The sequence below is a fragment of the Podarcis tiliguerta genome (assembly GCF_965153285.1).
Source record: "Podarcis tiliguerta genome assembly, chromosome: 6".
Classification (NCBI taxonomy): domain Eukaryota; kingdom Metazoa; phylum Chordata; class Lepidosauria; order Squamata; family Lacertidae; genus Podarcis; species Podarcis tiliguerta.
The window spans coordinates 81,847,559-81,860,348 of NC_139539.1; the positions used below are offsets into that span (position 1 = coordinate 81,847,559).

The following is a 12,790-nucleotide window of genomic DNA, read 5'->3' on the forward strand; positions in this document are numbered from 1 at the left end:
AAGGACTGTGCTTCGGTTTGGACTTTGGACACACAGCTTGATCCTAGACTGGGGTCTTGGCATACTGACTTGCTGCCAGGTCGGCCAGAGTTTTAGGATGCATATATTCTGAATGATCTTTCATGTCTCCTTGCTCTTCCTTGCCACCCGCTCTGTAAAGGTAAAGGTAAAGGGACCCCTGACCATGCGGTCCAGTCGTGGCCGACTCTGGGGTTGTGGCACTCATCTAGCTTTATTGGCTGAGGGAGCCGGCGTACAGCTTCTGGGTCATGTGGCCAGCATGACTAAGCCACTTCTGGTGAACCAGAGCAGCACACGGAAACGCCATTTACCTTCCTGCTGCAGCGGTACCTATTTATCTACTTGCACTTTGACATGCTTTCAAACTGCTAGGTTGGCAGGAGCAGGGACCAAGCAACAGGAGCTGACCCTGTCGCGGGGATTCAAACCGCCGATCTTCTGATTGGAAAGTCCTAGGCTCTGTGGTTTAACCCACAGCGCCACCCGCGTCCCTCAACCCGCTCTGTAGTAATACACTAAAAAGAGGCAATGCTCCTAGTTTTTTATGTACTGTGCTGGGCCCGGGGGGTAACCCAAGCAACGCAGTCCAGGTCCGGTCCCAAATCCAAGCGTTCCGCGAGGAGTCAGTCCGACAGGGCTAAGGCAGGAAACCAGGCACAGGGTCTCAGGCAGGTTCTGGCAAACAGCAATGTTGCTCCCGCAACCTGGGATGGGGTCCTACAGCCTTTTATCTTTGTCGGGGTAACGACCGGTCCTGATCCCCCGGAACGAATTCTTAACCCAAGGTACCACTGTATGTATTTATTGTAATAAACATAACTTTTTGTTTTCCATACTTAAAGGCTCGGTGTGATTGCCTTACTACTAAAGGGTGCTCAGCAGCAAGTGTTCAGAATACAACCTTTGCAAAATTATTCAAAGTGATGTTTGCCCTGATTTGTGTATTGCTTGTTATAATAGTCTCTTAGGTGCAAGCAGAGCTAGGCAGCTTTGGAATATGCCATCTAGAAATGAGATCCTCATTCATAATTTTAGTATTTTTACAGGGCCGGAACTAAGATCTCTTAGATGAGGTAACTGAGTAATTTGCTGGACCCAGAACTCAAATTGTTGACATCCTGGCCTGTTTTAGCTCTTTGGAAAGCATCAATAAATATGAATTGGTAGCAAACTGTTGGTGGGCAAAAGGAATCCAAGGATTGCATCATTAAGGAAGGGTGGAGTGATAACTTCTTGTAAAAGCAACAGAGGAACAACATAGTGGTTCAAATAGAGTTTATGGATAGCTTTTAGTGGCTAGCGGGGGAAAGTATTATCTCATTAAAAATACTGAAGCATAACCAAGGCTTGCATTTTTGTTTTTTTAACCAAGCTTATTATGGCAATGTGCATAAAAGCTGATTTGCCTACTGGCACAGCGCCTTCACAATAATCAAAACAACTCCTATGTTCCAGCTAAAACAAACTTGGTTAAGGAAAACATCAACAACTTCCAAGAAAATAGCGCATCTCCATTTTAAAAAATTGATATGCTCCTTACCCGCATTTCATCCATTTGCTGCACTTACTGGAAGAGAAGGAAAACAGATCCTGCAAAGAATGAGGTCTGTATCCGATGAGGCTAAAAATGGCAGCAAAGATCTCTGGAACAATGTAATACCGATGTCAGCATTACAGCTCATAGCAGATCTTGAACTGGTGACCAGGCACGGATGCAACCAGTTTGTTAGTGTCAAGTGTTAGCCAAAGGAAAAAAAACAGCAAGGATGTCAGGCACACAAACCGAGGGAGTCCCCTTGCACCAATAAGACAGAACCAGGCAGGTGTGGCACTGTGCTCTAAACCACTGAGCCTCTTGGGCTTGCTGATCAGAAGGTCAGCGGTTCGAATCCCCACGATGGAGTGAGCTCCCGTTGCTTGGTCCCAGTTTCTGCCAACCTAGCAATTTGAAAGCATGCCAGTGCAAGTAGATAAATAGGTACCACTGTGACTGGAAAGTAAACAGCGTTTCTGTGTGCTCTGGTTTCCATCATGGTGTTCCATTGCACCAGAAGCGGTTTAGTCCTGCTGGCCACATGACTTGGAAAGCTGTCTGTGGACATACGCCAGCTCCCTCGGCCTGAAAGCGAGATGAGCGCCGCAACCCCATTAGTCGCCTGTGACTGGACTTAACCAACCAGGGGTCCTTTACCTTTACCCTTTTTAAATTACACATTGACCCCTAAAAAGGCTTTTGGGAGGGATTTGCTTGCTGGTTTCAGAATTTAAAGGCAGACTACACGTTACTGTAAGAGCCAGGTGCATGAGGTTTGGGGTCCCAAGTCATGTAAGAGTTTATAGTTTAAAATCGGCACATAAAACCAGGCTCATATTGGTTGCTTGTGCAGCCAGAGCAGAAACAGTGTGATATGTTGGGATTGTGTGATCCCCAGTGACACTGGCCACACATGATACATTACTGAACTATTTAATACTGGACAGAGGGTTTTTTCATATTAGCTTGGTCATGATCACTACAGATGGTAACAGCAGTCACGAAATTAAAAGACGCCTGCTTCTGGGGAGAAAAGCAATGATAAACTTAGACAGCATCTTAAAAAGCAGAGACATCACCTAGCCAACAAAGGCCCGTATAGTTAAAGCTATGGTTTTCCCAGTAGTGATGTATGTATGTGAGAGCTGGACCATAAAGAAGGCTGATAGCCGAAGAATTGATGCTTTTGCATTATGGTGCTGGAGGAGACTCTTGAGAGTCCCATGGACTGCAAGAAGATCAAACCTATCCATTCTGAAGGAAATCAGCCCTGAGTGCTCACTGGAAGGACAGATCCTGAAGCTGAGGCTCCAATACTTTGGCCACCTCATGAGAAGAGAAGACTCCCTGGAAAAGACCCTGATGTTGGGAAAGATGGAGGGCACAAGGAGAAGGAGACGACGGAGGATGAGATGGTTGGACAGTGTTCTCGAAGCTATCAACATGAGTCTGACCAAACTGCGGGAGGCCATGGAAGACAGGAGTGCCTGGCGTGCTCTGGTCCATGGAGTCACGAAGAGTCAGACATGACTAAACAAACAAAAAAGAAGCATAAATAACATTTATGCATAAAGTCATATTGATAAGATGCCTCTCGGTTGTATGGATTCTTGCAACATTACGGTAGAAATGGATTAGTTGAGCTCTGTTTGTTGCTTTTCCTATCCTTTTACAAAAATGAAAAAGTTAACATAGCCCAACAATCCACCAACAAGCCAAAGAGCTATCCTTCCTCACCATACACGAACTACCTGCATATCACAGATGTTTACTAAACTATATGTCAGGCCTATGCTGAACTCAGGTATTTTGTTTGACCATACACTGAAGGTGAGCAAACCTTGATCCACATCTCTCCCCTCCCCTCTCCCCTCCTCCTGCTGCCAACTTATTTCATTTTACTTTAGTTTGTGTTTGCTGTGTCCATGTAAACGGAAAACATTCAATAAAACACTTTAGGAAAAAGAAGAGAAAGGGAGTACAGGAGAATGGTCCAAACATATCTAGTGGTTGCTTTCATCAATGATTATAAACTATGATTTATTGTTCAGTGTACAAGCCTGGGCATATCCCCAGGCTTATGAGCTTCTTCCTTGCCTTCTTTTCCTTTTCTGACATGGGGGTGAGGAGATTGGAAACTTTTGTTACTGTTTTTGTCTGACCACTATTTGTACCATGTCAAAACCCAAACTGAGTCAAAAGGGGCTTATAAGAAGCAGCCAGTTTCAAACCTTGGAGCAGGAGATTCTTCATGCTAAGGGCTCATTCACCTAATAAGTTAATTATTACGTCCAGTGTCACTGTGTTTATATGAATCTTCATTACCCACAAAGTGGGTTTCCACGTGTGTGTTTTTCCAGACTTTCCAAATTCCTTTATTGCTCGACACATCCATTGGTATGGGTGTTTGTTTTGTCTGTCTGACTAACAATGAATGAATCTTTTTCTATGCTTTCTGGATTCCCAGTCCCCTTCATTGTTCATGGCCCACACTTCATGTTTCTCTGAGTCACATTAAAAAGTTATTGTCTTATCTTGTGTTGGCTTGTTATCTGGGTATATGCTAGTGTGTATTGTGTAGTGCTCCCGAAAAGAGCCATCTCCAAACCTTGCATGGAGTCTGTGGTCTAACACAAGTGATAAATAGATTAGATTAATGAAGGACTGCTATCTTTCCCGTGAATACGTATGGGAAATGTCACATTATAGTCACTGGGACTTCTCAGTAGAAAAGACGGCAGCTGAATAGACGCATTAACATGTTTTAAGCAATTCACTTGCATTGCTTTGTTACCTTTAAACAATCATGACAATCAACAGGAAAATAAATTTAAAATATCTATTTTGGGGGGAGGGGGAGAAGAAATATGTTAGTTCCAAAAGTTCACTGAGGAGGTTATTTAAAACAAACATTTATGACTGTCCTTTGTTGTTATAACCTACCAAATACTGAACATTGTAGAAGCTGGCCTTGTCTTTCAATACAGGTAAATCGTGAAATGATGGCAACAAATTTAAATGGGCAGGGAAGAGAAGAGATAATGTATGGCACAAAGATTGTTTTAGCTTGTTCTAGTTAGGACAGGGTAAGAAATATATGCTGATGGAGGAAGATTGATAATAACGGGCACTGCAAACAGTTTGGTGGACTCAACTCCTGGGAGCAGAGAATTCCAGGCATGGGATAAAATTTGCAAAATTCAGGAATGAACTATCTGCAACCATTCTTCAGAAACTGAATCCACAGATGCATTTTGCCATAAGAACCAATGTTTAAAACATCCTTGTGGGTCTCTGCAAGAGTGTTCGTCATACATCTTCTAGCAGCAGGATTTAAAATGTAAATAAACCAGTAAGCCAGGGACTTGTTTTGAACAACTGGCACAGCTGAGCTGTTGAATCGTTCAACCTTGGCTGTGGTCAGGTTGGCAACCCAACGAACTGGATATCTAATTTTAAAAAGGGCTAAGCAAATGTAATGATCGACAGGCAGGCACATTGTGGGTTGTTATATTAACTGCAGGATATGCTTTATTTTAATGCCAAGGGTGTTCCTTAAATGTTCCAGGCGCTCAAAGAGAGCAACAGGAAACACAGCGCATCATGTGTTCCCATTTTTGTTCCCTCTGCTGTTGTGGATGTCATCAGTAGTACTAAACATGCACCACAGTCAAAAACTAGGCTGTTGCTTCATCCCACAAAGTATGTCTAGTACAGTGGTACCTCGGGTTAAGAATTTAATTCGTTCTGGAGGTCTGTTCTTAACCTGAAACTGTTCATAACCTGAGGTACCACTTTAGCTAATGGGGCCTCCCGCTGCCGCCGCAGCATGATTTCTGTTCTCATCCTGAAGCAAAGTTCTTAACCTGAGGTACTATTTCTGGGTTACCAGAGTCTGTAACCTGAAGCGTCTGTAACCTGAAGCGCCTGTAACCCGAGGTACCACTGTACAGTGGTGACCTTTTGCTGTGTAAGAAAGTTTTGCATCGCTCCCTCTGCTCTCCCCATGTGCTAACCTAAATCAGTTCTGGGCAAATTTGGGGTGGGCACAGAGGACTCGTGGGTAAAGGAGAGGGAGTGGACATTCCATTGTGCAAGTAGAAATTCTTAAACTGCTGGAAGTACTTCATTAGATGCCCCACTAGACTTCTGTGTACTCTGTTCTGAACCATATTGTGCTATCTCCATATTATCTTACATTCTTTTGAACTGGGTGTAAAGTCCACCAGTTAAGGCCAAAGATATATGCAAGATATATGCAAAGAATTACATGCCTCGGGTGAATGAAGAAGGAAGTGGAGATTGTGCTTTGTGTGCAGTTGACTGCAGGTCAACAATGATAAATGAACTTATGATTATTCCTGTACTAGTAATGGGAGGGTTTCTTGGTTTTGCTATTATTTGCTATTATTGTAAACCACTGTGTGATCTTTGGATGAAGGGTGATATAGAAATGTACCTAATAAATAAATAACATCGTGGTACATTGGCCACACATGTCAACGGGGATGTACGGATGCAGCCCGCATTGCCAGGTCCACTTACCTGTGCTATCATCTGTTTTCAAATGGACATACTGTGGGGTGCTGCAGAGTCAATCTGCAATGAGCCTTTGTTTTCAGAATGCAACCAATTGCTCAAAAAGCACTTTTCAGTTTCAGAAAATAGGCAATGGTTCTAGATTGCAATTGAGCAATTTAGGGGGGGAAACCCACAAGTGCTTGGGCTGACAATAAAATTATATATATAAATGTAAGGTAAATACTTACATATCTATTAACTTAAAATGGACTGCTATTCTTTCTCTTCCCCTTTTTAAAGTTTTTCTTTTACTCTGTTTGTTGACCTGTGCAAACATCAGGTTTCTCAAAACATTTAAACAGAAAACTCTAGGCTTAAAATTTCTACCTTTCCCTATTGTTAAAGAAATACACCTGGGTTTAGAAAATCTTCATTGTAACAACAGTAACATACTAAAGGAAGTAAAAAAAGGTTAAGAAAGCAATTTCCCCAGCCATTTATGGTACCACAAATATCTGTCTGATCTTCTGCCTCTCTACCATGCTGACATGTCTAGTTAGCAAACATTGCAGAAGGACTGTTTGTTTTCATGTTCCGAGAAGGAGCTCCCTTGGATAATTCTTAGGCCAAAACTAACGATAAACTTAATTTCGGCTGGCCAAAGTTTAGAGGAAGCTGAAGAAGTTAACCATAAAGCCAGCTGGAACAAGGGGCTGGATATTGATGAAAAGTGAATTGAATGGGGAGGGGAGAGCAAAGAACAGAGTAAGAGGACAGAAGACTCAAAAACTTCAAAGGGGAAAGAATGGGATATTTCAGCTTCTAAGACTTCAATCCAGTGCACCCATTCAGTTTAATGGATCTCAAACTTTGGGTAAACTTATTCAAGACTGGGTTGCTGTTAAGAGGTCTTTAAAAAAACAAAAACAGAATTACTACTTTTTTTTCATTTGTTCTCATTGAGATGTATTATGCCTTTGCATCTCTCTTCCCTCAAAAGAATCATACAGAGATGGTAGGAATATTTTGGGGAAAGCAGATAATTCAATCTTCTCATTGAAGAATATTCAGAGGAAATTTGGTTGTGGGGGTGCCTTCTTTTTCTGCCAGGAGTTGAGGAGGGGAAAGGTGGGGGGGATCTCGGAAATTTCTCTCAGAAAAAAGTGTCCTAAGGGGGTAAAAGTTATTATTTCATTTTATAATGTATATAAAACAGAACGGTTATGACAGACAAAAATTGGAAGATGAAATACGAAACCATAAAATAGGCACGCAGAATGAGTAGTTGCCTCATGGGTTAAAATAAAGTCCAGGTAAAGATTATCAGCATTTTCAGATCACCAGACATGGCCCCAGATTCACCAGGCTTGTGAATGACAAAGGCTAGTCTTGAAAATGATGCTTCCGCTGTATATGTCATAAAGGAATGCCAAATCACATAAAAATGTTCATGGGGGTTCTAGTCCTTGTCGAATTCCTTGGCAAATTCTGAGCTATTGGTACATCAAAATCTGAGACGCAAGAGAAGTAACTGGATATCTTCTATAGGCCTTTTGTGCATCCCTGTGTGTACAGGGTTCCTTCATGCCGAATTGAAAGCACAATGATGTTCGTTTTGCTGCCTGAACCAAAGGGCAACAATTGACTCTAAGACTTAAATGTTAAGTTCTGAGGAGATTTCACCCCTCCCATACCCAAGAATCTCCTGAGCAGTCTGCTGATTCTGCAGAGAGGAGGAGGTGTGTTCTGATATCTACTTATTCTGCTCCAGCACCACATCAGAGAGAGAGAGAGAGTCGGTCAGTGAGAGAGTCAGTGAGTGAGTCAGTCAGGGAGAGAAAAAGACTGAGTGTTATCTCTGTGTAGATAAGGTCGCTGCAGAAAGCAGCTGTAAGACTTAGTGCAGTCCAGCATCTCCATTTGTATATAGTTTGTATAGTACAGTAGCTGTTAGTGAATAAAAGAAGATATTCTTCAGTGCTGTCGTCCGAGTGATTTATGCTCTGCTGTACTCTGCTGTACAACGACTGTCTTCTTGTTGGAGTGATTTGCGGTGCTCACAGCTCTGAGTTGTGAGTCCACGGCACTTGGACCTGATCCTGTGAGGAAGGTGGTCTCTGGAAGTGCCATCCAGCTCGCCTAGCCCAGTCGGGGCTGAGGTGGATGAGTCCAGTTGGTGACACTGGCTCAAGGGCGATGCTGACAAGTTCGTTGACCAGGAAATAAGTCCTACTGAATTCTGTAGAACTCATTTATGAATAAGCATACCTAGCAATAGGTAGTTGCTGCAATCTTGTGCACACTTCATTGAGATTATTTTTCAATGTATTTTTCCAAGGAAGCCTACACCATTGATTTGTTTAGATTGCTTTAAGGCAGTTACTTTTAAAGGTGTTCGGGAACAATGTAAACGGTGGCTTTTAATTACAGATATGAGCCTAGGCAACAATTTTATTTTCAATTATCCCGAATTTAGTATTACATCTGAACCCCCCAAAAAACCTGCGGTAAATATTAAGTTTCCTGAAACAAGCCAGCTTCATAAACCATGGTTTGAAATCGGCTTGTTTTAGTAAACCATGGTTCTAACTAACCACAGTTTGTCTGAGTTCAAATGTAACACTACACTGCTGTCAGTAAAATGTAAACAAAAGCTGCTGATTTCATCCTCAGACATTCTGCATGGCTGTGTGTGTTATACTGAGGCTTGCATAGTCTTATAGCTTATCATTGCACTGTAACCATTCTTTGCTGTGACATCCAAATGCTGTCAGAGGTGGAATTGCATCCAATTTTTCCAAAGACATTCAACTTCCATTATAGTTCATCCATAAAAGCAGGCTCCTCGCCTTGCTTTTCTATTGCAAAGGTCTCTACTTTGTTCTCCCACGTATTGAGACCACTCCCTGAATTTTGCAATCAATTGCCAATTCAAGTCATGTGTGCACACAATACATATACTGGTGTAAAATGTATATAACATTCATATATTAGTGAAAATAGCATATAAAAATACATTTTATTAGGGAAAACCGCTTTGCAAAAAAAAAAGTATACTAGGCAAAAATTCGGGGGGGGGGGGGAGAATAAATCCACACTAACATTCTGATGAACTTTCTGAGAACTTTTAAAAAGGAAAGTTGCAAACTGATATGTAAATGTGGAGAACTGAACTTTTGTGGGGAAATGATAAACTGAAAGACTGACAGATTTACCCATTCCTACCTGCTGTCTTCTGTAATTTTCTGCTGCTCCTTTACTGTTTTAGTGTTATACTTTAAGATTTATTTTAGATTACTTCATTTTAAATTGTAAATACATGTGTTTTTATCCTTGCAGCCAGCTGCCTTGAGTTGAAATGTTTCAAATAAATAAGTACCGTACGTTAACGTGCAGCACCCAATACAGTGGTACTTCAGGTTACATACGCTTCAGGTTACATACGCTTCAGGTTACAGACTCTGCTAACCCAGAAATAGTACCTCAGGTTAAGAACTTTGCTTCAGGATGAGAACAGAAATCGTGCTCTGGCGGCACAGCGGCAGCGGGAGGCCCCATTAGCTAAAGTGGTGCTTCAGGTTAAGAACAGTTTCAGGTTAAGAACGGACCTCCGAAACGAATTAAGTACTTAACCCGAGGTACCACTGTACCTTGTTGACCTTATGCAAATGATGCAGGTCCCTTCCCCCAATAATATTCTCAGAAGAACTGAATAAGATGTCATGAACCATGTTTGGGGTTAGTGTTGGTGAAGAGCAAGGAATAGGTGTAAATGTTAGCAGCCCATATGGTAAAATTCTGGAACCTCTGTAAAATCTGGAATCCTTTGGGCAGCTTGTAGCCCAGTGCAACTCTGAGTTTTCTGGGAAATTCCCAATGAAAATAGCCACATATGTGAAGCGTGAAAGAGTGAAAGCAAACAGAGCAGGAAGGACAGAGGCAGTTGAGAAATTGGGGAAGTATTTTCTACTTCGTTTGCATAATTCTCTGCCAAAAGAAAAGGCTGATTGTGTGCGTGTTGCAACAGGGTTAGAGGGGGAAGTGATTGGTGAAGTGAGAAGAAAAAGCTTAAGCAAGGTCATTCCTTGGCACAATCAGGAGAGGCTAAGTGGATGTAGCAGAGACTCAGAGGCAACCAGGCAGATCCGTTTGCAAAGGGTGTCAGCCCTTTGCAAGGCTCGGTAACGATGCCACATTTGCTGAGCTATACTGCTCTGCTTCTGCTATGGATATGTTGCTCTGCGCAGAAGGGTAAGTAGTTGAATTTTAAACCGATGCAGAAACTAGATCTCAGTGTTCGAACGATGTGGTTGATACGTCTGTATTTTACTTCTCTAAGGCTGCAATCCTAAATACTCCTAATTCATTGGGATTTGGCTATAAGAGTTGTACAAGTTCCAGAGTCATTCCTTTCAGATTTCCATTGTGCAGTTAAAGATGTGAGTGGTTTGACTCAGCTGTAGTTTCAGGGATGCTTGAGAAGAGAGCTGTGCAGTGTGACCCTAAACACGTTTATTCAGAAGTATGTCCCGCTAATTTCAATGGGTTTTCCTCTCATGTAATTGTTCTTACCATCTTATCAAGGTGGGAGTTCTACTAGCATTGTAACCCACCCTGCCTCCAGAGCATCAGAAATGAAGACTTGGACCATATTAAGAGGCACTTTTGTGTGCATGCGTGGTGATGCTTGAGCCTCAGCTGTAAACCAGTTGGGAGTAAGTTCCGTTGAACACTCTGGATTGCAGCTGCAACTTCTGAGTAGACTGTAAATTCTACATTGTTAGTATGTACGAAATGGTAGAACCACCCAGCTGAAAATACTCCGTATTAAGTAGAAACCAATTTTCCATCTCACTGAACTTTGAGAGTGTGTGTTGTTATGCACAACTGAAGTGTGAATAGAAAACAAGGAGGCTAAAAGCAGGTATATGGACCCAAGAAATTTTGCATAAACATAGAAGGGGAGAGGGTTTTGCATATTCATTTGCTTTGCAAAAAAGAAGAAGAAGAGGTGCATTTGATGTCATTGCTGAGGTTTTGTCTGTATAGGTATGATGACACAGGGCAGCATTTCTGTACCTTTAATGGTTGTATCAAAGAAGGTAGGTGTAGCTTGTAGGTGTAGCTTGTTATGCTTGGGGACTGCATTTGCTGAAAGGTGGACAAGCAAATGCTACAACATGTTGGAAATGTGGCTTAACACCAGCAGCCTATAATGTATGTATGGTGGTATTATGCACTATGCAATGAACATGTATACGGACGTGGGTGGCACTGTGGGTAAAAGCCTCAGCTCCTAGGGCTTGCCAATCGAAAGGTCGGCGGTTCGAATCCCCGCGGCGGGGTGCACTCCCGTTGTTCGGTCCCAGCACCTGCCAACCTAGCAGTTCAAAAGCACCCCCGGGGGCAAGTAGATAAATAGGGACTGCTTACTAGCGGGAAGGTAAACGGCGTTTCCGTGTGCGGCTCTGGAAGTGTCTCCGGACAGCGCTGGCCCCCGGCCTCTTGAGTGAGATGGGTGCACAACCCTAGAGTCTGTCAAGACTAGCCCATATGGGCAGGGGTACCTTTACCTTTAATGAACATGTATGTCCCAAAGCAGGGGATATGGTTAGGATGGGGGATAACCTTAGAAAAAATATTGTTTTGGCAAGCAAATTCCAGCTGGTCACTAATGTTTGGAAGTATTTCTCATACAATGTGACCCCCCCCCCACACACACACACTACACTGTGGTTTTTCACTGCCCCCACAGTTGGGGCCCACTCAAGTTATTGCCTGAGGTACAGCAGAAAATGGCATCTCTCCATAGTACCTAAGGCCAGTAAAGTTATTTTAGCATCTTACATAGAAAAAAACCCATAAACACTCTCCTCTACTCTGGGAAGGAAAATGGAACAACAATAAATTAAATAACTAACCATTTGCTACCTTTTCATCGTGCCCAGTATTAGCCAGCACACTGTGCCAGACAACGGTGGTTACTGTGGGCATAGAGGGCCACTTTTGCAAGTATTATGTGGCTGTTGCGTAGTCAGTGCTTGAAACCTTGTGAGCATCACTGGGTAGCCATTTTTGACAGCATTCCCATGGCAACTGTAATGTGTGAACCAGTCCTAATTTGTGCACTCTGCCTCCAACCTCTCTCTCTCTCTCTCTCTCTCTCTCTCTCTCTCTCTCACACACACACACACACACACACCACCACCAGCTAGAATATTCAGATCTTGCCTTGTAAATACCCTTATATTGCCATGAACTGCAAACCTCGATTGGAAGTCGACATTGGGCAAGAATGTAGTTAATCATTAGTTACGAGAGAGTCAGGCTATGCTCCTTTTTGTTAGTGCTCAAGTCCAATTCTTCATGCTGTGCTCCCAGGTATAATAGAACAAATAATATTGTAGACTTCTGTTTATATCTGTTGCTCATCGGATATTCTTGTGGGTGGTAATGGGGAAATAAGTGAGTATTTATGAGATAAGAATTCTTCGTCTGCAGTGTTGATCAGGATTCCTGTTTAGATTAAAATAACCAGGAAGAGCAATCTTTTCCATGCTGTCAAATCACAAAGAGTTGTTGCTGATAACTGTTTTAAAAACCATTCTTCACCCAGAATGTTTTATAACATGTTCTGAAATGTTTCCATTATATAAAGGCAAAGGAAGGCATGCATGTTTGGGGATCTTTTTGAAAAGCAAAATTCATACATTT

General features: G+C 42.4%; 1 protein-coding gene across 6 annotated transcripts in view; it reads left to right on the forward strand.

Annotated features, from left to right (window-relative positions):
* The first annotated feature begins 9,980 nt into the window (after positions 1-9,980).
* LOC310679702 (complement factor H-like) overlaps positions 9,981-12,790 on the forward strand; it is a 54,890-nt gene continuing 52,080 nt past the window's right edge. For 3 of the 6 annotated variants that reach the window (XM_083445278.1, XM_083445277.1, XM_083445279.1), the window contains exon 1: positions 10,052-10,327. In XM_083445278.1, coding sequence (XP_083301404.1) covers positions 10,264-10,327 — 64 coding nt within the window. In that variant the 5' untranslated portion in view covers positions 10,052-10,263. Of the gene's footprint in view, positions 10,328-12,790 lie in introns of all 6 variants that reach the window. The other 3 variants (XM_083445274.1, XM_083445275.1, XM_083445276.1) reach the window with 3 other exon arrangements.